Here is a 22,792-nt window from a genome sequence, read left to right as displayed (position 1 = left end):
TCCTGCTCCTTGTCATGTGAAGCATCAGGAGACCACACAACTGTCTTCTTCCTCACGCTCCACCCAAAGCTACACAGGTCATGTTAAAGACACCCCACTTGAAATCATGTCACCCTACAGATATGGAATTAGTGTCAGTCTCCTTTATGTCAGATGCACAATACAGGTGTGTGTCAGTTCCTCCTGGCCCAGTCTCCTTTGCCAGCAGGGTGACAGTCTAGTCCAACTGCCTCTCCTTGCACTGACAGCTAGTAGGACTCGCGCGTGGGGAAGTGTGAATCTTGGATGTGGCTTCATGCTGCCATCCCTCAACAGGAGTGGAGCTTGTGTTCTGCAAAAGCAGGCATGGGGAAAACCTCTTTGTTCATTCACCCATTGATTCATTCAGAGGTTTTCTTCCTCTCGTACAGGACGATAATTGCTCTGGGCAAAGCAGATTCAGCCTGGAACAAGCAAAGGTGCAGGAGAAAACGTGTTTTAGTTTTAGTTAGATGAAAAAGGGCAGAGGGAGACAGGGACCCATGTGCAGGCGTGCATCCATGTCCTTGCCTTCCCACCATCCTGCCCTCCATGTAAGCAATTGTTCCGCTCAGGAGATGAAAAGTTTTCTTTTGTGGCTAGATTGCTCTGCTCCCAACTCACAGCAGGAAAATTTAACAGTGCTTAAGGTAAACAGCAAAAAGTACACAATTTACATGTGTAATGCATAAAAGGAGGTGAGAGCCCCCTTGGTCCACTGTCTGTCTCAGTACATCTAATAGTTTCTTTCCCAGTGCCAGCAGCATCTTCTCTGTACCATTCCCATATAGTAACCACCGCATGCAGTTGTGAGAGGAGCTATGTTGGTGCTCATGGCTGGCACCTCCTGTGTGCCTGCAGGGAGTGGCCAAGAGGAGCGACACAAGCAAGGAACCACCGGCTTGTCTCCTTGCTTTCCACCCAGCCCATATTACAACCCTCTTTGCGTAAGGGACTAGCTCAGACCTGAGCTTGTTATTAACATGCCCTTGCTGACTTCACTGATTGTGAGAGCAGCCTGCAGATCTGGCACGATAAGGAAATCTGATTAATGAGCCCTGTGGTAAAGTCACTTCTTTTTTCATGTGCTAGTCACTGACGATGACTCTGCAGAAGCAATGCCTCTTAGTCTCTCCTGATCTCCCAAGCACACAGGTCAAAGCTTCTCAGGCAAATGAACAGCTCCCTCAGCAACAGACTCCCCAATAAAATAAAAATCAAGTTAACATTTTTAATTCACAAATTTTATCAGATGTGTAATTTAAAAGACCAGCTGGAAGAAAGAAAATAAATTATTTTCAGTTGAGTAGTGATGGAGAGGGAATCTGTGCACTGGTGAAGGCAGATTTAACATCAGTTTTCTAGTCTTCCCAGTCGCACAACCAGAGCTCCAGCTTTGACAGACTAATCTTCCCCAGGGTGAGAGCTGATTGCGTTTCCATGGCAGCCAAGTTTTGAAGCTGAGAGTGACAATTGCATCCTGGGGAGAGAAGATCACATGTGGGGAATTACGCTGGCTGTAAACCCTGTGGAGCTCATGCAGGTTCATCTGTGACAACATCTGATCACAATGTGCATAGCATGGCTAATACTTCAAAATTATCTTAAAAGATCTTGTATCACTCAAAAATATATATGACAATGTTTAAAATATGATTTGTTTCAGTGTGTTAATAATAATACATTGGTTATGAAAAAGACCTTTTTTTTACTTTTCTTTTTTTACTAACTTTTCAAATTCTCTTTAAACCATCTCCCTTTTTTGTGCACAGCTTACATAGTTATGCTATCTCCAGAAGACATGACAGTGACCATCACTTCATCCGTCTTTCCTTTGATCAACTCGCTAGTGTGATTTAGGCATCAGTTTTACATTCTTCTGCCAACAAGGTAGTGCAGCAGCTGGACAAATGCTGCACTCTGTAGCTCTAGCCCTCAGCCACAATGAACAGCACAGCTCACTGCAGCTATACTTCTTTTTGAGTTAATAGAGATCAGAAACTCTTAAAAATTAAATATGAGACTGTGGCTGACCAACAAAACTTATCTGCATCATTTCACCATTACATCAGATTTGACCCTGCACCAAAAGATCAACTGCTTTGACTCCTGGAGTTAACAAATTAATAGTCCACTTGAAGGCAAAGAAGGTGTAGGCATATGGAACATGGGATGACCAGTCTGGAAGGAAGTTACAGACAAAAAAAAAACCCAAAAGACAGAATAATGAAATTGATTTCTCTAGAAAGAAAAAACTGAGGAGTGTTCAGGAACAGGTCCTGCAAGGCATCTCTTTAAATAATACCTCATACTGTAATTGCCAAACAAAATAAACCTCTCCTGGGTTCCAAGCAATAGTGCACCTTTCCTTTTTGCAGGAATCATTAACACAAGTTATTGCTGCCACAAGTTCACTCTCCTGAGAAGAGAATTCCCCTGGATACTGCAGGGAAAGGAGGTAAAAAACCTGCCTTCTGACTGGTGCAAGGATAACACTGAAACTGAGAACACCTGTGTCCTGGTTTCATCCTATCTCTTAAAAGTGTGGCCAGCAATATCATGAACCATTTCAGTTATTACTTCATTGTTTCTCAAGTCATGTTATATTAATGTTAGTATGATTTCTTATAAGAGGTGAAACTTTCCAGAAGTTTCCTTATGTACTCTCAGTGTCTATGTTTGACAGTTTTGGAAGAAGTTATGATCAAAAATGTTTCAGATGACTAACACAAAAAACAGTGCTGTTTAGATACATTTTATTCCACCTTGAGTTATATAGTCATAAAACCTCAGTGAAATAAGTGTCATTATTTTCACTGTTAATCATTTGTACTTGCTCTCTGCTTACTCATGGACATACCTGTAGGTGATGCAGCAGAAGAGGTTGACTTGACTGTGGTTTACCAAGCAGCAGCTAATGGTGATGTGAACACACTAACTGCAGTGATTCGAGAAGATCCTTCCATCCTGGAGTGCTGCGACAGTGAGGGTAAATGAAGGCCAAGCTTGTTCTCCGGGGATTAGTTGATTCAGCTTGCAATTAGATTTTCCATTTTTTATCCTGATTTTTACATTCAGCAATTTATATTTAGTAGCAGAATATGGGAAATGTGAGTTATTCTTTGGAACATCCACTGGAAATGCTCAGTTTGGATACTTCTTTCCCCCTGTAACTGTAAGGTTTTTTTCTATGGATACAAATAAGTTGTTTTGCTATAATCACAGTACTTTATCATGAATCTATTTTCTCTTCTTTAGGGAGATGCTAAAAAATTGTTGTTTCAGGGAAAGAAACCCCCTATTTTTTATCAAAGCCAAATTCTATACATTCTGCACGTTTCTAGAGTAGGGTTTCCAGTCTTTTGCACTTAAGAAGTATGTGTACAGACACAGTTTGAATGATTTTGTCATGCAATTATTTGCCAAAGTGTTGGTTATACAATGTGCAATGATCTAAATAATCTGTTTCATCTGTGAGACTCTGGTCTTTTTGATTTTGTGTTCAGGTTACTATTTAATGGTTTTACAAAGTGCTGTCCATTGGCTGGCTTTTATATACATCTATTTCCCAAGTGAAGTAGAGCCACAGATCTCTGGAAGCTTCTCTGAAGGAAGACTGTTTATTCAAAAGTATTTTTGTTGCAGTTTACCACAACCTGGCAATAAAGGGCCTGGCGGTGCTGGTTGGTGGCCAGCTGAACTTGAGCCAGCAGTGAGTGCCCAGGTGGCCAAGAAAGCCAAAGACACCTGGCTTGTATCAGAAACGGTGTGGCCAGCAGGACCAGGCCAAGTCCCCCTGCACTGGGCACTGGCGAGGCCGCCCCTCGACTCCTGTGTTCAGGTTGGGCCCCTCACTGCCAGGGGGACACTGAGGTGCTGGAGCGTGTCCAGAGAAGGGCAGGGGCCTGGTGAAGGGTCCAGAGCACAGGTCTTTTGAGGAGCAGCTGAGGGAACTGGGGGTGTTTGGCCTGGAGAAAAGGTGGCTCAGAGGAGACCTCATCGCTCCCCAAAGCTACCTGAAAGGAGATTGTAGGCAGGTGGGGGCAGGTCTCTCCTCCCAGATAACAAGAGATAGGGCAAGAGGAAACAGCCTCAGGTTGTGCTGGGGAGGTTTAGATTGGGTATTAGGAAAAATTCCTTCACCGAAAGTGTGGTCAAGCATTGGAACAGGCTGCCCAGGGAACTGGTGGAATCACATCTCTGGAGGTATTTAAAAAATGTATAGATGTGGTGCTTAGGAACATGGTTTGGTGTTGGATTTGGCAGTCCTGGGTTAACAGTGGGACTTTATGGTCTTAAAGGTCTTTTCCAACCTAAATGCTTCTATGATTCTCTTAAAAGGTCCATATGAACGCTGTCTATTCTTATCTTTAGCTGTTTTCATAAAGTTACCAGTTTTCCCTACATTTGAAAGCAAACATCCTAACTGTTACCTTTAAAATGTCTGTTGGTCAGTAGGGAAAATGCTTAATCAAGCTAAAATGCTCTCAGTCCAGATTTTACTGGGAGAGGGACTAGGTATGAAGGGCAGTGAGTGGAGACAGACTCTTTCAGCTCCAGAATGAACTTGTTTACTAGATTGTACATACAAATGTAAGTAAAGACCAGTCTTGTGAGACAAAACAAACAGCTTATGTCCTGCACATATAGCAGAGTCTGCACAATCTCAGGTTGGGTAGTATGTGTTTGCTCAGCAGTATCATTGAATCCAGTAAGAATAAATATTCTTCAGCTGTCTGAAGTTTCTAGTAGCCTTATTATTTCTAATATTCATGTTTATTCCCAGTTTGGTCATTTCAAATTGCTTTGTCAGATTCTGCAGGAGAACCTCTTGCTGTTATTCAGCAGCTAACAGAATGGAAGGAAGAGCAAGCAATTAAAAGATATCATAATCCTTCGTTATGTTTAGTATTAGGTTTGGATATAGGTATCTGGTTTTTTCCAGCACATAAATTGTTTGCAGAATATTTTTTAAAAGTGCTTATGACAACAGAGAATATTCTAGAGCAAATCCAGTCTTTAAAATAAGTAATCTACATAAAGCATCAAGTCACACACATGCACCTTTGCACAGGACACAGCTTGATTTCATAAATCTTTTGAATATACAGAGACAGAATGAAGTTGATTTGAGAAAATTAGCCAAGCACCACCAGGCTACTAGACACTGAAGAATATCAGCCTCCAAAATGGTGTACAAAGCCAACAGTTCATACTGGGAGCTTGTCAACAGAAAAACACTTTTCCTTCCAGAAGTACAGTTAATGAGGCAAGGTTTTTTTGCTAATGAAGTCATGCTCTTTTTAAATTCAGTGGTCAGTAACTGGCATAGCAGTTACTTCCTGCCTATAAAAAGCTGAATACAACTGTTGGACAGTTGTCAGAGAAAGGATTTGTTAATTTGCCAGTGCTAACATTAGCAAATAAGAAAATATCTCTCTCTTATGGCTTTGACAAAATAAAAATTGTAAAAGAATGTTTGACTTTCTTCCCCAGGTTGCACACCTTTGATGCATGCTGTGTCAGGACGCCAGGTTGACACAGTGAAGCTTCTGTTGAAGATGGGAGCCAATATTAATACTCAAGATGCTTGTGGACGTACCAGTTTATCTCTGGCAACTTATCTGGTACCAAGACATGAGGGCAAAGGATATAAGGATACATGGAGTGAAGGGAGTAAATGTGCAGACCAAATAAGATTTCTGCTTATGCTACAGAAAGAAAAAAAGTACAAAACATTTGGTTCTAGACAATAGTGAAATGGTAAACTTTACCTCAATGCAAATGGAGCAATGATTATTAGAAAAGGATCAGGACTCTTCTCAGAGTGTCCCTTCTCTTTTGACTTGTGAAATCATTGCCTGGTATGGGGATCTTACTAGGTCCAGCGTCCTCTGTGTGATTTCAAGAAAGCCACTTGTTTCTGTGAGCTCAAAAGTCCCCTTTTGTTCTTAATGTGCAGATGAACTTCTTCACTCCCACTGACAGGATCAGGTATTTATGCTCCAGAGAGGGCATTCCTATCTCAAATTCTGGTGGTCAGCAGGCATGTTTTCCTGCACACCACATGAGCCAGAGCACTGCCTTTTTTTCACTACAGTTCTGGACCTTGGATGGCCAGGTTAAGAACTTAGTGCTGCAGGTGCCAGTGCAGACTTTCAGACTGTGAGCAATCCAATCCCCCAATCAAACCACATGCCAGTGACAGCAGGGGCAGATATCCCATTAAGAATTTTAGGAAGGGAGATGCAGTGCTCTCTATCTGAAGTACACAAGGATTACCCTCTTCTCCTTAGTCTTCTACTCCTTGCTGGAGGTAATTCGGGATTCAGAGAAAGGCTGGGGACCAAGTTAGCTGGCAGAGGCATTGGCAATGGGCTTCCATTATTAGTTGGACAGAAAGGAGGAAGAAATGTTCACCCATGCTGCATAGTATGAGTTACGGCTGGATGACCACCAGTTCATTTAAACAGATACCGTGGCAGCCTAATTAAACTATATCCCTTGCATATAGTCTCTTCCTGCAAATTCAGGACAAAAACAAAGCTCCTACTCACCTTTGCAATATTCAGCCAGAAAATAAGTGTAGAAAATAGAAAAACAGGCAGTCTCATTCAGTGCAAGGAACATGCCCTGCTTACTTCAGAATAAACATTTCCTCTGCCAGCTATTTTCAAAAAATCCCATAATTAGTGTCATGCTCCTTTTTTTCCTTCCTCTTTTCCCAGAGGGGAGAAAATATTTTTTGGAAAAAAAGAAATGACTGGAAAAGATTTAAACCACCCAGGCTTCGAAGTTTCCATTTCTATTTCTATGAAGGATATAATCAGGGGTCTAGAGAGCATTTGGCTGTGATGTCTGTCCTGAATTCAGCAGAGAATTGCATGCAGAATTCAGCGGTCTTGCACTTCCACCAGGAGCTGTACCAGAGATGTTCTGATTCCATCATTGCACACCTTTTCCCTATAAATGCTGGTAAAGGCGATCCATCATAGCTCATACAGGAGGGAATGGTCTTTATTGATTGCCTATGGAGGTTTGAACAAAACACTTAAACCCATGCTCAATTTCTCTGGGACTTAAGTATACACTGAAAGATTTATGCAGTCAGAACCAGATTGTTTACTTGCTTCTTTGTTGAGGTGATCAATAGAAGGTTTTAGTCCAAGAACTGATTAATCCCATCTCTTTTGGTGCCATTTTCAGTCTGACGTTGTTTTTAATTCAAACTTCTGCAACAATGTTTGCAAAACCACACTCTAAGGCTTTTTACTATTGATTTGCCATCCCTGCTAAAATTTCATAAAGGAAATGAGATTAAGTGCTCATGCTCTCAGTTTAACCTAGTATAATTAAATCCACATGCAGGAATACGTGTACCATTTGCTAGTGATACAGGGATTGGCTGTTTACTGTCTGCTGTTTACTCTGTCAGTACCTGCCACAGCAGCAGAAGAAACAAAATGCAATGTAAAGAAAACGCTTTATCAGAGAAATAAATGACTGTGCTAGTCTGAAACTTGGACTCCAAAGGGGAACTGCTGTCAGTGCTGAGAGACCTCTATTGGGGAAACAAAAAACCAGTTCCTCATACTGCGGAAACAGTTAAAGGCGTACACAGGTGCCAGACCACCAGGAAAGATCTGGCCTGATGCATTTCACTTTCGTCTTTGACATGTTCTGATTTCTTTTTTAGGGCTGGCTGGAAGGCTGTGTCAGCCTGCTCAGAAACGGTGCTAAGCAGAACATACCTGACAAAAATGGGAGGCTGCCACTACACGCTGCTACTGCAGAGCCTGATGTGAGGTATGTCCCAGGCTCCAACAGTATTTGTTGGTCGATTCTCAACAGACAGTCACCAACACAAGGTACCGAGCCCAAAGGGGAGCCCCAGTCAGGAAGGTTAGCTGTGAGTTACATTTGTGACCTCCTCCTTTGTTTACTGGTTATCATAAGAAAAGGTAGAGAGGAGGAAAAGCATTGTACAACACTTGTGTAACAGAGATATATGGCCAAGCAAGGTGAGGAGCCTGCTTTAAGATCACAATAGCAGAAGGGGGGGAAAAAACTTATAATAGAGGTTGAAAACCTCTGTCTCCCCTAATTAATCACCTTTCTTCCACCTCCCCACAAGAAATACAAGAAGCTCCTTCTCTGGACTTGTCCTCTGAGTAGCACAGCAAATGTGAGGGAAGTTTTTCACATGGCAACTTCTTTGAGAGCCTCTGCTTAAAGGGGAAGCTGAGGTTTGGTGTACTGGCTCATTTTTAACTACTTTTACTGAAGGTGGAGTAACAACTACAGAGTGTCTTCACAAGAAGTCTTAAGAAAGATCCCCTTTGTATCATTCCAGTCTGTGACAATAAGAAGGTTCAACAAATTTCGATTTGTACATCTGAATAAATTCACTTTAAAACCTCTAAGTAAATAGTGCTTGGAGGGGTAAGAAGGTATTAGAGATATACAAAATGTTCATGTAACTTAATCACTCAGTCTACGGTTTTGCTGCTGTTGGCGTATCAGACCAGACCAGACCTCTTGTGTGTTTCCACTGATTTTGCACTCCAGCCTTTTTTAACAGGTTTATTCATTTTCCTTGTTATCATCGCTTTTCATGCATCACTTGGAGAGAATAGCTTGAGGTTTCTGCAAAAGTACGGGTCACTATCATTAAACAAAACCTCCACAGAAGGAAGACGATGTTTGTTCGACATTGCATGTGCTCTACTTGAAAGGAAACAGTAATCTACTTCACCAGCATTACACAGGGTTGCCTGAACGTTTTTCACATTCTCCATGGATATGGGCAGACCTTTGCTCTGCACAGGAGCTTACCAGTTGCTCAGTTCCTTTCCCTCTCCTCTCACTGGGTTTGCTCTATGCTCAGAAGACATGCCTGAACACTGAGGTGGAGGCTCTTTCACCCCGGTCATTGCCACTCTCTGGAATCCCATGTCATTGCCAAAAGGGTATATGCAGTGGCCAGCTATGAAAAGCTTTTTCAGCCAAGTTTGAAAGCTGGCAGCCCGCTGCTACAACCCCATGTGCTAGAGGCAGCACAACAACCACTGGAAATGTCTTTCTTCTGAATAATTTACATTATGTAGTTGTTTATTACTGGGGGCGGGGGGCAGCAGGCGGAGGAATGAGTTTGTCGTGCAACATTCTCAACTTGACCTGATCCCCGCACCTGAGCACAGTTCAATCCAGAAAACATACTGGAAGTTGTTGAAGATTGTCCTGATGAAAAGCGGCAAAAGGTTTTCATTCAGTCTCCTATGCATGGGAATAAATACATGGTTGTGTACACTTACCTGTGCATTATATGTATATTTATCAGAGTCCCCTCCTTGACACTTCATCATCTTTTAATTTCCTTGCAAAACAGCACGTCTTTTAAATAATCATGTTTTGAATGTTTCTAGCAAATTCACACCTTCAGATGAGCCACAGATTTGCATTATGATCTTATCCAGGGCTACACTGAGGATATATCTTTCCTTTTGCTAGAATCATAAGAACTGTACACCCATGTTAGGATCTGTGTTATTTGGCTTTGTTATAGCCTGTGACAGGATGGTCCTTTTCATTTCCATGGTCCACCTGTGTACATGATCCAAACGCTTAGCTTCCTACTATAAAACACAACCATCTTCACCAAACCAATAGTGATTTTGGAACATCTTCATAGGATACCAAAAAGAAAAGAAAAGCAAAATTCATGCAGTGTTAAAAATATTATTGCACTTGAATAATAATATTTCATGTAACTATTTTATTGTAACTGTTCCCTCCACCAGAGGGGAGTGTTTGTAGTCTGATATTCTATAAAAACATGAACCAAAGCATTGCTGTACTTTATACCATGACAATGGCCCTATAGCAGCAGACACTTGTAAAATGCTATTGGTATTTTATATACAAGGCCTTCTAGAATACTATTGGTTTGTGTGTGTGTAGATATATAGTATGCATGCATGCATACACACACACACACAAACACGTACACATCATCACATTAGTCCAAGAGCTAAGGAGAGTGGAAAATCCTTTCGGAAAATGGTCATTATCGTTTCTGTTTGTTTAAAACTTTATCAAATAGGATTACAGTGAATTGCTAAGCTACCAAAAACTGCACACATATATAGTATTACACACTCTGATTCTAGCCTGGCAATCAGCACAAAAATTCTTCCTAGTGGGTATGCTTTTAATTCACAGAACTAAACTTTTGTTGTTACAGTAAGCTATAAAGTCCTGTTTGCTTTTCTAGTACGACAAAGCTCAGACCTAAGATTCTGACCTGTGCCCATCACTAATACTGAATTGTCTTGAAATTGCATGTTATGTTTCTCAAAAAATGTCAGATTTTCAGGTTTAGTCAGGAGTACACGACACTGATTATGTCATTGCTTCTGCAGGCTTCTGAATGTGCTTCTGCAGCAGTCAAATCTTGGTGAAATTAATCATCAGGACAATGAGGTGAGTGAGCTTGTGCATTTTACAGTCCCAGGCTCTGAGAGCATATAAGTCTTGCTGTTCAGAAAGAGTCCACTGTACTTCATCAATTTTATGATGAGACCATGCACTAGTCAAAAATTTCTGTAACACTTTTGCTGAAATCTGAAAAGCATTATCTCATTTTTCATACTATACATGATGCACCTTTAGGCTAATAAACCTTCTCCATATGCTGCCAACTAGGGAGTACTTTGAGTCAGTCTCTTAACTCACTTGCCAAGACATTAATTGCTTTTGATTCTTCTAAAGTTAGACATTGGACTATATCTTCACCTTTACCAACCATCCCATCATTAAAGTACTGTTCTCAAGAAAAAATTCAGAAAACTAGCGTTACACAGAACAGCCATGAAGCTACACAAATTTATGCTGTCCTCTGATCGTTAAAGAATTGTGCCCTGCATATATATATACACATAGTGTACAGAGGAGAGTATTAACTTCCCAAATGTTTTTTTTTTCTCCAAATAGAGAAGCCAAGACACAAGAGAGACTCTGCATGTCTCTTCATATGTTTCTTTTCACTCTAACAATTGCTCAAGGATGCATCTCTTCTCCATGGTGCCAGAATCGCCACAGGGTTGTTAATTTTCCTTCTTCCCATGAACCTTCCTTATCCACTGGATGGTTTGCAGACCCTGCTCACAACAACCTAAAACAGATAGATGTATGCTTTCTCTTGGTGTATAATTATGTTGCTGATGAATTGCATGGAACCACGGATCAAAATTTCAAGCTGTAATGTTTTGCTGTAATGCATTGCTACATGCAATTTGGAACTTTTAGTCCATCTCTGTCATTTGGCACTGAGAAGATATTTGGTCAAGTGTAAGTACTAATGCCTGAATATTCATGTTCTCTGGAAAATGTGGATCCTCAGAAATGATTGCAGCTAATAGAGCTGTTCTCTTGGCATAACTAAAACACTTCAGTTTTCCCATCTTACACTTGAGAAAAACACCCCAATGAATGCATGAACACGTAAACAGTAAGAAATACATCTGGAGGTTTCATAGTTTCCACAACAGTGGCTTTCTGTGGGTTTACTTATGAAGCCTGTAAGATAACAATGTGAAGAAACATTCCCTGAAAAAGCCTCGAAGCCAGGCAAGACAAGTGTCACACTATATTTCTCACAATTATTTCTTGGTTTTTCTCCTTTTACATCCCCTATTGCTCCTTATTTTTCATACATGTGCAACTGTTTGACAGTTTCACCTTTAATATTATCTTCTGCTGGATCTTCAGCTTTGACAGTTCCGGTATCACCCTCATGCTTCCTCTCACAAACAGTACTCTATCTACAGATGCCACTCAAAGACAGTATCACCATGCACAAATCAGATGGGTGCAAGCTACACAGTCATTGCCCACTGCAGCAGGCCTGCACGTGTGAGCTGCCATGACAACCAGCTAAATGCTCTTTGCTCAGTTGGGTGCTCAAACAGGACATGTGGAATGTATGAATTACTAGAAAAGAAATAAAGAACAAAACAGCAGCCTTATACTCTGAATCCTTGGTGCACCCACATCTTGAATGCTGGCTGTAAGAGTAATCTGAAAAAGGATATACAAGAAAAGGAACAGAAAAGGACTACCAAGATGGCAATAGTTACAGAGTAGCTTCCTTTCATGGGCAGACTAACAACTAGAACAAACTTATTACAGTAGGACTTTCAGCTAGGCAACTATGTCAGAGAGATGATGTAATACAAGTCCATCACATAATAAATTGCATGGAGAAGATGAAAATAGAATTATTATTAACTGGCTTTTACACCTAAAATGATGGGGACACCTACAGAAATTTAAACAATTACTTTTTCAGAAAGTGCATCATTATCCAGTGGAGCTCTGGATGTCATAGGAAGTCTTTGATCTGATTACCAAATGTTAGGTGACTGTATATCATCAAGCTTTGTTTCTTGTTTTCTCACTAAGCATCTGCTACTGATCTCTCTGAGCTGCATCCCTGTGCTAGAGATATCTTTGATCCCTACCTACCGTTTCCACACTCTTATATTACAGCTGACTTTGCTGGTTACCAGAGTAGAAAGAGAGAAAATTGTTCTTCAAGGATTTTTTTGTCCATATCAACAGACTGAGAGTAGATGATGGAAAGCTAGCCTGGTACACTGTAGCTCTTCTTTCAGTGATTTTTCCTGCTTTTCAGGACTAGAGATGAGGACCCATTTGCCAGGTGGAAATCACTTCACTGAAGCCTCACTTCACAGCACTCACAGATACTGAGTGTTCATTAACAGTATTAAGTCCTTTGTGCCAAAACCTTGGTCCACCACTGTCAATGGCAGAGCTCCCATTAATTTCAGTTAAGGCAGGATTTTACCCTCATTTTTGGTTTTAGAAAACCAAAACTCCCATGATTAAGCTTTGCAAATCCTAACTAAAAACAAAACTGCTTGTTCAGCTGCTCTGTTTTGCCATCACCTGTGCTTAAGCCACCTGGGGATGTGAAAAGCCTTACAAGATACATGATGAGTGACAGAAATTCATGTTAGGGCATTCAGACTTCTAGATGGAAGATCACTGCTAACAACATCCAGTATTAATATACATTGATAAGCTGTTTGCATCAATGTTTTATAGCTCATGTATCTGAGTTGTTGCTAATTGGATTTATGGTGTTTTTGTCAAGTTTTAATTTCTTTTCCACTCCACAATTTTTGCTTTTTATCATTTTGGAAACCAGGCAAGACTCTTGAAATGCATTTTCCCTGATAAGAGGTAGTAACACCTGCCAAAGTAAACTGTTACCACACCTGAACAACACTACCAATTTTTAAGAAACACATTGAATGAGTAACTTTATACAGAAAATCTTTAATATTATGGAAGTAGAGTAAAATACAGGTGTGTATAACCATGCTGAAGAAAGCGCAAATAGAGGCCATGAATTCTCTGATCTACCAAGACTGACTGAACACAGCTAAGATGGAATGAAAATACAGGTCAATAGCTTACCATTTGCTTTGTTTTCTCCCTAAACAGTCAATATAAGATGTTTATATTGTGACTTTTTTATTGAGATCACTGAGCCAGTAACTTAGCTTGCTGATTAGTGCCAGCTAGAATACTAGCTTATAGTAATTATTTTGGATCAAAGACAAGACCTAAACTAAGCATCACACTGTGTCATGTCAAAGAACCTGTCTAAACCAGGCTTTTCTCACAGGATCCAAACTGAGCAGAGAGGAACCATCCCCAAGCCACAGTGATCCTAACCACGCATTATTTATAATACGCTATAGTCACGTACAAAAGAAGCGTTTGTATTTGTATCCATTTTCTGTAGTAACTCAAAAAGTTGTTTGGTTCCCCCTTATCCACTAAGTCAGAAGCTGTTACTAATTATTCCAAATCAAGATACGGAAGAACCTGTCAGTCCCAAATGGTTTTAGAACTGTCTAGGTTATCTACAGAGACTTGAAGGATGCTCCTGTGAGTGACAATTATTTGCTCTCTGGGTTTGTGGCTTTCAGGGAATGACTTCACTCCACTGGGCTGCTTTCCACAACAGGCCCCAGCACACACAGACTCTGCTGCACAAGGGAGCAGACCTGACTCTGGTGGACAAAGACTTCAAAACAGCTCTGCACTGGGCAGTACAGGTGAGCCACAGCCATGGTTTCAACAGGCAATTGTTTTGGCTGTGAAATGAGGAAAACAGATGTTAGGAATGCCTGCCAACAGCCCCAGCATTTTGCCAGTGGACATGGATCAACGATCTAATATCTTTGTAGAGCAAGGCGTACTTAATATAAACTCAGTGCTGTCGCCCTAAACAAACTTACCATTTATCTCACTGGGACTATGTATATGCTTCATGTTGAACTCATACTTAAATTTTTTCACTGAATCAGGGTTGCAAAAATCAGCAGCTTAAATAGTCTTGCCAAAGGCCTTTGGGAATAAAATAATATAAACACAAGTAAAAACATATTTAAACAGCTATAGTTGTGGAATAATTAGATGAAGCATTGAGGCCTTACTTCTCTGGTGATTAGTGAAAAGAAGGAGCCAAACACATTTCCTGCTGAGCTGTATGTTCCTATCTCCTATGCAGAAAAAAAAAAAAAAATCACATTGCTAAAAATTACTCAGGCCATCATTAGAGAAGGAAAACACCCAGATTTAAAGTGGCATTAAACACTGTATTATGCAATTGGTAGTAAGTGGTCTAAAATTTAGTATAATTTACTAAGTTACGCCTAAAATTTACTGCAGAAAACATCCTAGATGAAATTGTAACTTGCTCACTTGCCATAGCAAGTTCCAGTATCAATGTTCAAAACACCTGCACAACAGATAGGCAGAAATAGAACTTGTATGAAAATCCAGTAACATTTTCCTACAATGACTAAGTATTTGCATCTTCACCTTTTGGTCTAAGTTCACTCATCTTAAAAAATCTGTCAGCAAAGAAATTTAAAAGCTCTGAACTGCCACATACTGTATTTGTAAATGAGTAAGGATACCTAGGACAAATCATCTCTTTTCTTCCAACCACAGCCTCCCACAGATGGTTCACATACAATAGGCTCAATTTTAGTTTTCCTGAAGTAAAGGTGTATTTTGGCCTCTGCAACTGCTAATATTTCAACAACAGTTTTATTCCGCTTTAATCCTAATCAGTTAGATATTGGGCTACATCCTTTGCTGTTTTGCCTTAGGGGCCTAAAGGTATCTACTTTAAAACTTTTGTGCATTTATACTAGGCTTACCCCAGTGCAGGCTGCTTTCAGTGGGAAATTTCTGAAACTCAGGCAAGCTCCTGCAGGCTAGGCAGAAGTCTGCATCATAGCTTGGGGAACAAGCTGTCTCTCGAACAGAAAGACAAAAGGGAATCCCCTTCATATCGTGACCCCCAGAGCTCCCCCTCATACCTTAATCTTTCCCTGATTCTGTATTTTGTAAATTTTATTATTTAATTTCACCATTAACTCCCACGTCCCCTTTTTCTCACAAACATGCAGAATAACTCTTGAGAAAGGGGGAAATTAAAAATGCACAAAACCCAGCTGGGCTCTGGTGGCACTAAATCACAAATCCCTCTTCTTTGTTCCTTTAAGGTGCTCCCAAAAATCAGAGGAAATGTGCAGAACGACCCTCCCTTTTTTTTTTTTTTCCTTGAGAGTTTTCTACTATGAAACCTTATAAATTGCTTCTTCCATCCACATACTTCTCCATATTCTAGGTCCAGAAGGTGTATCTGAAATACAAGAGCATGCAACAGATCTGTTAGTATTTCTCTTACTCATTTTCTGCCACCCTGTTAGGCTCAGGAAAGAGAAATAGATACTGTGGGCAAACATGACTTTCTTTGCTATGACAGAGAGCAGAACAACAGCTCTGCTGGGTGGGATCATCATTATGTCTAACAGCCTTCTCTGTGGCTGCTGGAGAGGGGATATTTTTTCCTTTAAGAATTGTATTAATATCCTCAGAGAACAAGAGACTCACAGAGCTCAGACAGTACCAGCTGCAGGGGTTGTTTTCAGCTGAATAGGGCCCTGTGTTTAATTTCATTTATAAAAAATGCAGCAAGGGGAAGACCAGGCACTGCACAGAAAGTTTCAGAAGGAAACTTTGCAGGAAAGAGTTTGTGCACACTGCGCTGAAACAGAGCAGGACCACTTACAAACCATTGCCCACCATTTGAAACCAAATTCTCAGGCATGTTTCATATGGAATGATTGTTCCATGCTTGCTGTTTCTGAGTGCAACTTTGGCACTTGATCTCCCATCACACAAATGGTGGCTGTGGAGTCCCAGCTATGTAACTCAACAGACCTCGCCTGCACCAAGGTCTGATCGACTGTAAAGCTCAAACCTGCTGCCACTTGAGTTCATGCCTTCAGTGCAAATGTGTTACATTGGTGTCAAAACCACAGATCATTCTGGTTTGAAGTGAGAATATCTCATGCCACATTTTTTACACATGCAGTATTTTTAAGAGCTGGTGCAGACAGGACTATATTAAAAGTGCCTCAGGAGGTATTTCTCTTCTTTCATTGCAGCCAGCAGTAATTGCTGTAAAGAAAAGGAAACACATCTTTGTAACAAAAAACTGTTACCTGATACTGGAACAAAGTATAAAGTCATTCTAATACTTCTAGATAATGGTATCGTTAAAATCCTAGTAAAATATAGTATGTACTGTACAGTATACACTATCATACTTACATACTATCATATCATAGTAGTATTAGTACCTTGGGAATAGCCTGGGAAGATTTGGAGTCCTCCTGCATTGCCTTACCAGTTGTCATGATTTTTACCAGAAGTTTCTTTGTATCTTTCTTAAAACTCTGGCTCCCAAAGTCATATGGTTATGTAAAATACCAGCTTTCATTTAAAGAATAAAAAATTAATCAAACAAAGATTTCTTCTAAAGTGAAGAAATGCAGACCTCTAGGGATAAAAAGAAGGCAACTAAAAAGAAACCATTAAAAATAATATTTTGCCACATGGATCTGCGCTTATGGGTTTTTTATGGGTTGATTTGGAGTGCAAAGCTTTAAAAAATTACAAGCCTGCATATTTGCTCCATAGCAACAATGCAATTATTTCATTCCCCAATTTCCTGCAAGCAGAGTGAAATACCTGTATCTTAATATCTTAAACACGTTGTAAAAGAAAAGCATAGGCAATTATCCATTTATGTTTGGCTAAGCAAGCACAGCAGCCTCTCTGTAATTACTTGGAAGGTGAGAGCATGCTTAAGTTTCAGGATCTCTAGGAACGAAATCTCTCTGTTGCTGCAGGGCATCTCAAGGACAGAGTGGCCACCCACCCAGGGCAAAGGAAGGAGCCAGGGAAGGCAGCAGTGGCTCAGGGCCAGGGTTTCTCCTGAGAGATCACTGCACTCCTTCTCTCTGCCTAGCACCATCTTTTTTTTACTGTGGGCTGCCTGTGGTGGAAGAACTCAGAGAGACTTCCAAAGGCTTCTGAAAACTTGGTGTTTCTCCATGGCAGACATGTTTGTTGTTGCATTAGGCCAGAAAAGGTGCATTTGCTAGCATTGTTTGCAGTCTGGTTGGTTTCAGGCAGACTTGTTTCACGGCGAAATTGTACCTCATTTTTCCTTGTTCTATGCAGTTTTCTAGAGACAGCTAAAAAGTAGTGATTTCTTTTTTTCATGTTACTAAACTTTAAAGACAATTTTGCCTGTCAGGCAAACAAATGAAAAACAGATTTCATCTGCATATTTTGAGCATAGCCTTAAGAAATCTGTTTCTTGTGTAAATATTGTCATTCCAGCAGAGGTACAGCTGTTGCTCATGGAGGCTGGACCCTCTGCATAGCAGCAGGGCTCTACAGAGTGAGCTGTCAAGTTGCAAAACAAGGAGGAAAAGGGTTTGCAAATAGTTTTGAGTAGGAAATAAACTTGCTCCGATACCATCAGAAGCTTTTTCCAAAAAGTACACTAAACATTTGTGACGAAGTCTGCAATAGTAAACTAAACGTGCTTGAGTCTTGGCTCTGGCACTAGCCAACTATCACAGGACAGCCTGTGTCCCTACTGCTAAACTCCCTTTATGCTCTAAAACAGGATGGTCATATGAAGACCACTTACTGGGAATGGTCTGTGGCCCACGCTAGCTCCTGAACTATGTCCAGGAACTGGTGGGCAAAGTGTTAATTGACCCAAGCCAAAACAATGTCAAGGATGATCTGAAAAATTTTGTGGTACAGACAACCAACTTCCGATGCTCAGGGATGTTCCCTAGTGCTACTTAGTTTTTTATATAACTGTAACCTATTTCTACACTTTCATCTATGCCAGTTCATAAGCCAAAGCCCCTTTTGTGACTTGTACATGGTACAGCAGTACTGATATACAAACTCACCAGTACAACCAGATCATCAGAAAAACTGCTAGTTTTCCTTCACCTGAAATAACGCCTTTACCTGAAATAACTGACTGTTAAACACTAAGTCCTTCAAGTATGAACATGCCACTGACAATGTAAAATTATGCATGCCAATCAAATTTCCAAGGAAATCAATTGCAGAACTCCCACTGAGCTTAGTAGGAATTTGTCTCAGGCAAAATCTGTAGGTAAGTACAGGATAATTGCCAGACCTCTTCCCGGCACACAGTCTATGCATAATTCCGCAAGTGGATGCCAGAATATGAGTAATGTACATGCACCACACTTTTTGCATATCTATAAATGTCCCATGCCTCACAAAAAGGCACTGGAAGAAAAATGTTTCCATTTCTCTGCTAGTAGTAAGGAATAAATCCTTATTCTACTGATGACCTCTTTTTCAAAGCATGTAAACAGCTCGTCTAGAGAAATGGGTCCTCACAACAACATACTAGCAGGCGAAAGCTGCCAAGTAATTTTAGTCATAAGCATAGTCATTTACACAGTAAATCACGCACACTTATTATAGAAGACTCCAAGTGAAAATAAATTCTCAGAAAGACTTGGCCGGTACTTCATGCAGTTTTTTGTTTGAGCAAAGACAGGGTAAAAGAGACATGGACATATGATAGCCATAAAGCTATGCCTCCATGACTGCCTTTGTCATTTAGTAGCTTTTTCCAACAGCCACTAAAGCTGCTGAGGGGATAAATATTTTTAAAACACTATGTCCCCTAGATGTACCAGAGGCAACAGTGCTTTGAGGACCACAGGACAAAGTATCCTGTACAACAACAACACATTCTCTTTCCCAGAGTACCACAAAGTCAAGCCAAGCTGGGTCACTCTTGAGTCTGCAAGAGACACTGTCTCAGTAGGTGTCTGAGGCTGAAGCACTAGGGTTAGAAGAAGACAAACGAGCTTCTCTCTGAGCTGGCTGAGTCTCACCAATGTAACTACAGCGGCGTCAGTAGAGTTGTTGTTAATTTATATTGGTTTGCCATCAGAAACACACCCTGTGAAGTGCCTGGGTTGCATCCAGGCCACTTCTGGCAAAGTTTCCCTGGCAGGAGGACAGCTGAAGATGGTATTACAGATTGTTCCTTTCCTTAGCGCAGGGCCCAGTTGTCTCTGTCCCCTGAGGGCAGAGAAACCACAGGGTGCTCTGAATTTTTGCACTGGTTCTCCACTGCCAACACAGCTATCTGGCAGTCACAGCATGGCAGCAGTGGAGGCAGAATGGACATGCTTCCATTCCTCAGCTTTCCTTAGCCTGGGGTTCAGAGGGAGGATACTGGAAGTCCTTAACACTGGGAGAAAGGTCCCATGCGTGCAAAACCCTCCAGCAACCCAAGCTGCCAACTTCACGGACATTCCTGTCTGCACTATGTTTGCTGCAAACTAGAAGGAGCCACATTATGTCTCTGCTCTTGAGCTTGGCGTTCTCCATGTAGACACTGCACCTACAAGACAGGGATGCATTGTTTTGACACAGCCTTATTTCCAACCAGACATATCCTCACTGTTAATGCAACATTATGTTTGTCTTGCTCTGATTCTAGGATGAAATTCTGAACTCGTGTTACAGTAAAGGTAAAGACATAATAGACTGCCCTTGTGCTCTGAGCATGAACATGAGGAAGATTGCTCTTCAGTGAAATTAATCCCATAAGGGAAAGAATTGTACTGGAGGAACTGATTTTGCCAGTATAGCTGTAACTGAAGGCAGGGCTTCTGCCAGCAAAGCCTTGAGTGAAAGACCAAGATTTTTCAAGCCTCAACCAACAGACCCATGTGTGAAAAGTCTGTGGAATGGCTTTTGCTTTCATTAAATAATGAATTTCAGAATAAAAAAGGGAAAAAAGGTGACTTTGAAAGGAAATATGTTTATTAATAATTAATTAATTATTACTTAATAACTATGCTTTGAAAGGAAAGATGGTTTTAATAATTAATTAATAATTAATAACATCACATTGTTATTAGAAATGTAATTACCTCAACTGGAGCTGAGCTATGGGTTGCTCAACAAATACTTGAAATGGCTCATGTTTCTATATTTCAGCAAAGGAGAAAAAGATCGTTTGCTTTTTTTGTTTTTTTCAATGGCCCTGTTGGTATTACAGCCAATTTCATATTAAAACATGCTATGTGTGTCTGTCTGTGAAGGATAAGAGGAAAGACGAAAGGGTTGGGAGACAAGTCAGCATTCTGTAACATAAAACTTCAAACAGCACCCAATGATGCACAAAGATGTTTTCCAGGAGGAAGACATAAGTATTGGTGCAAACTTTATTTAACCTACAGTAATTTGTAGTGCTTCTTTATAAAGGTAAGTTACCTCCCAGAGTAGTGCAATGGGAATAGTATTTGCTTGTTGCTGCAGAAAGGAGTGAAATAATGGTTAAAATGTCAAGTCATTCAGGGTCAGAGCGGAAGGACATCAAAGATGAAGTCAAAGCTTTGGATTCACAGGTGTGGAATTGAAAGAGAAGGGGATGTAGAAGAGAAAACACAGACATCCCTAAAGTGCAAGGCTAATGATAAGAAGCAACACCAAGAGCTGCTAGTGTGGAATTTCCATCCAGCAAAGCTAGCTATAGATATAGCAAGGCTTTAAACTGCATACTAATACAAAGAGACAGAAAATATAAGAGAACTAATACAAGATGACCACATAATCTCTAGAGGCATTCACTTGGAAGAAAAATACTAGGGTATCCTGAAAATAGTTAGTGGCTTGTCCCTCTCCCCCTCCCACCTCTACGTTACTGGTAGCCACAAGCCAGATTAGCATACCCCCTTCACATGATTCTTCTCTTTGGCATTGAAATATCTAGTTCCCTAGAGTATTCTGATCAGGGGAAAAAAAGTAACCCTCTATACAGTGCAGTGAACAAGGAAAACACTCTACTATGTACAACGAAGACCTGGCAGACTAAAATGCAATGTTATGGTAGAATATTACATAAGTGGCAATAAACCTCCTAAGTAAAATTATCATTCTGCATATCAGTTGGACATACAAAGGGCTGAAGTATAAGAACAATGGCTGTTGTAACAATGAGGATAAACTGAGCTGAGGTAGGTGAAAAAAGTGTGAAAACCAGAAAAATGTCCCCAACTTGCAGGATTCTACTCATGGTACTCAATTCAGTGGATACTTCCTGAAGAGCTATTTTCTTATTTTGAAAGCACTGAGAGATGTAAACTATAAAAAGTTGGGCTTTTTATTAACCAACATGAAGAAAACGGAGCTGTAATCGAGTGAAAGTGAGAGCTAATGACCCTGTTAGTGAATTTGTTGGTTGCTGCTGTCTGGAGATGACACAAATTCAGACAAAAAATTGCATAAAGCACAAGGAGAGTTTACCTTGCAGGGGCTCCTGGATTGAGGCTTCAGGACATTTCTTCTTCATTAAGTAAGTTTAATTTAGATGAGTGATTAAGAAAGAAAAGTTCACTGAGGAAAATGAATAATGGATGGAAGCAGATAAAGGTGTGAGATGGGACAGAAGTGTAAAGAAAACTGAGGGAAGCCCTGCAGAATTATACAGAAACACATAGCAAAAATAACTAATAATCCCAGAAAGTTGCTGAAAAAAATGTGAATGCAAAATGGGAAGACAAAATGTAGCAATACATACAGTAAGGTTACAAAACCATGTAATTTTCCTATGGTAAATATACCACTGCACATCCTAGTCTAACAATAGTACTGTGGTTCATGGTAAATTTACCACAGGAAGACTACATTTTCGGTGACCTCAGCTCAGAGCTATCAGTCTGAAATAAGGGCAGTGTGTTTTAGAAGTTTGTATGCAACTTTGAAAAGCCAAGATGAATGTAAAGATAAGAAGGCATTCCTAAGAAGAGAGATCTGGAAAGCCATAAAGCAGTTGGCCAGAGATCTCTTTCAGCATTAGGTTCAAAATATTAGGAAATATCTTTTGATTATTTGGAAAAAGTAATTAGCAATTTGATTGAATTGTTAAAACAGCACAGAAACTTCATTGCCATCTTCAAAGCAATTATTGTTTCCTCAGGTAAGAAGCTATTGGATACAGTACGTTTGAATGTGAATTAATCAGTTTAATACCATGTAGTAAACCACAGAAATACAGAAGTGCCAACAAGATAATGTTCATCACACAGAACAGAAAGCTTGTTAAGCAGATGGTGAATAGAGTGATCATAAGAAGTCCAAATCTTTGTCTGTTTCTGGTTTGAGCAGTACATGCAATTTTAATCACATTTAATTACATCAATAGCACAATTTGTATAAGCGCAACCTGCTATAATGGACCCAGAATTCAGTCCAAAGACAGGATGTCCCAGTGGAGAAGAGTAAGGAGTAA

General features: G+C 40.3%; 2 protein-coding genes across 4 annotated transcripts in view; one reads left to right on the top strand and one right to left on the bottom strand.

Moving 5' to 3' along the window:
- IL31RA (interleukin 31 receptor A) overlaps positions 1-22,792 on the bottom strand; it is a 238,220-nt gene that overhangs the window by 77,091 nt on the left and 138,337 nt on the right. The window lies entirely within an intron of this gene.
- Positions 1-22,792, top strand: part of ANKRD55 (ankyrin repeat domain 55) — a 69,142-nt gene that overhangs the window by 5,127 nt on the left and 41,223 nt on the right. For 2 of the 3 annotated variants that reach the window (XM_080372947.1, XM_080372948.1), the window contains exons 2-6: positions 2,885-3,007; positions 5,515-5,645; positions 7,715-7,824; positions 10,440-10,500; positions 14,040-14,168. In XM_080372947.1, coding sequence (XP_080229073.1) covers positions 2,885-3,007; positions 5,515-5,645; positions 7,715-7,824; positions 10,440-10,500; positions 14,040-14,168 — 554 coding nt within the window. Of the gene's footprint in view, positions 1-1,436; positions 3,008-5,514; positions 5,646-7,714; positions 7,825-10,439; positions 10,501-14,039; positions 14,169-22,792 lie in introns of all 3 variants that reach the window. The other variant, XM_080372949.1, reaches the window with a different exon arrangement.

The sequence above is a fragment of the Falco punctatus genome (genome assembly GCF_963210335.1).
Source record: "Falco punctatus genome assembly, chromosome: Z".
In the NCBI taxonomy this organism is placed as follows: Eukaryota; Metazoa; Chordata; class Aves; order Falconiformes; family Falconidae; genus Falco; species Falco punctatus.
This window is presented reverse-complemented; position numbering and strand designations above follow the sequence as displayed.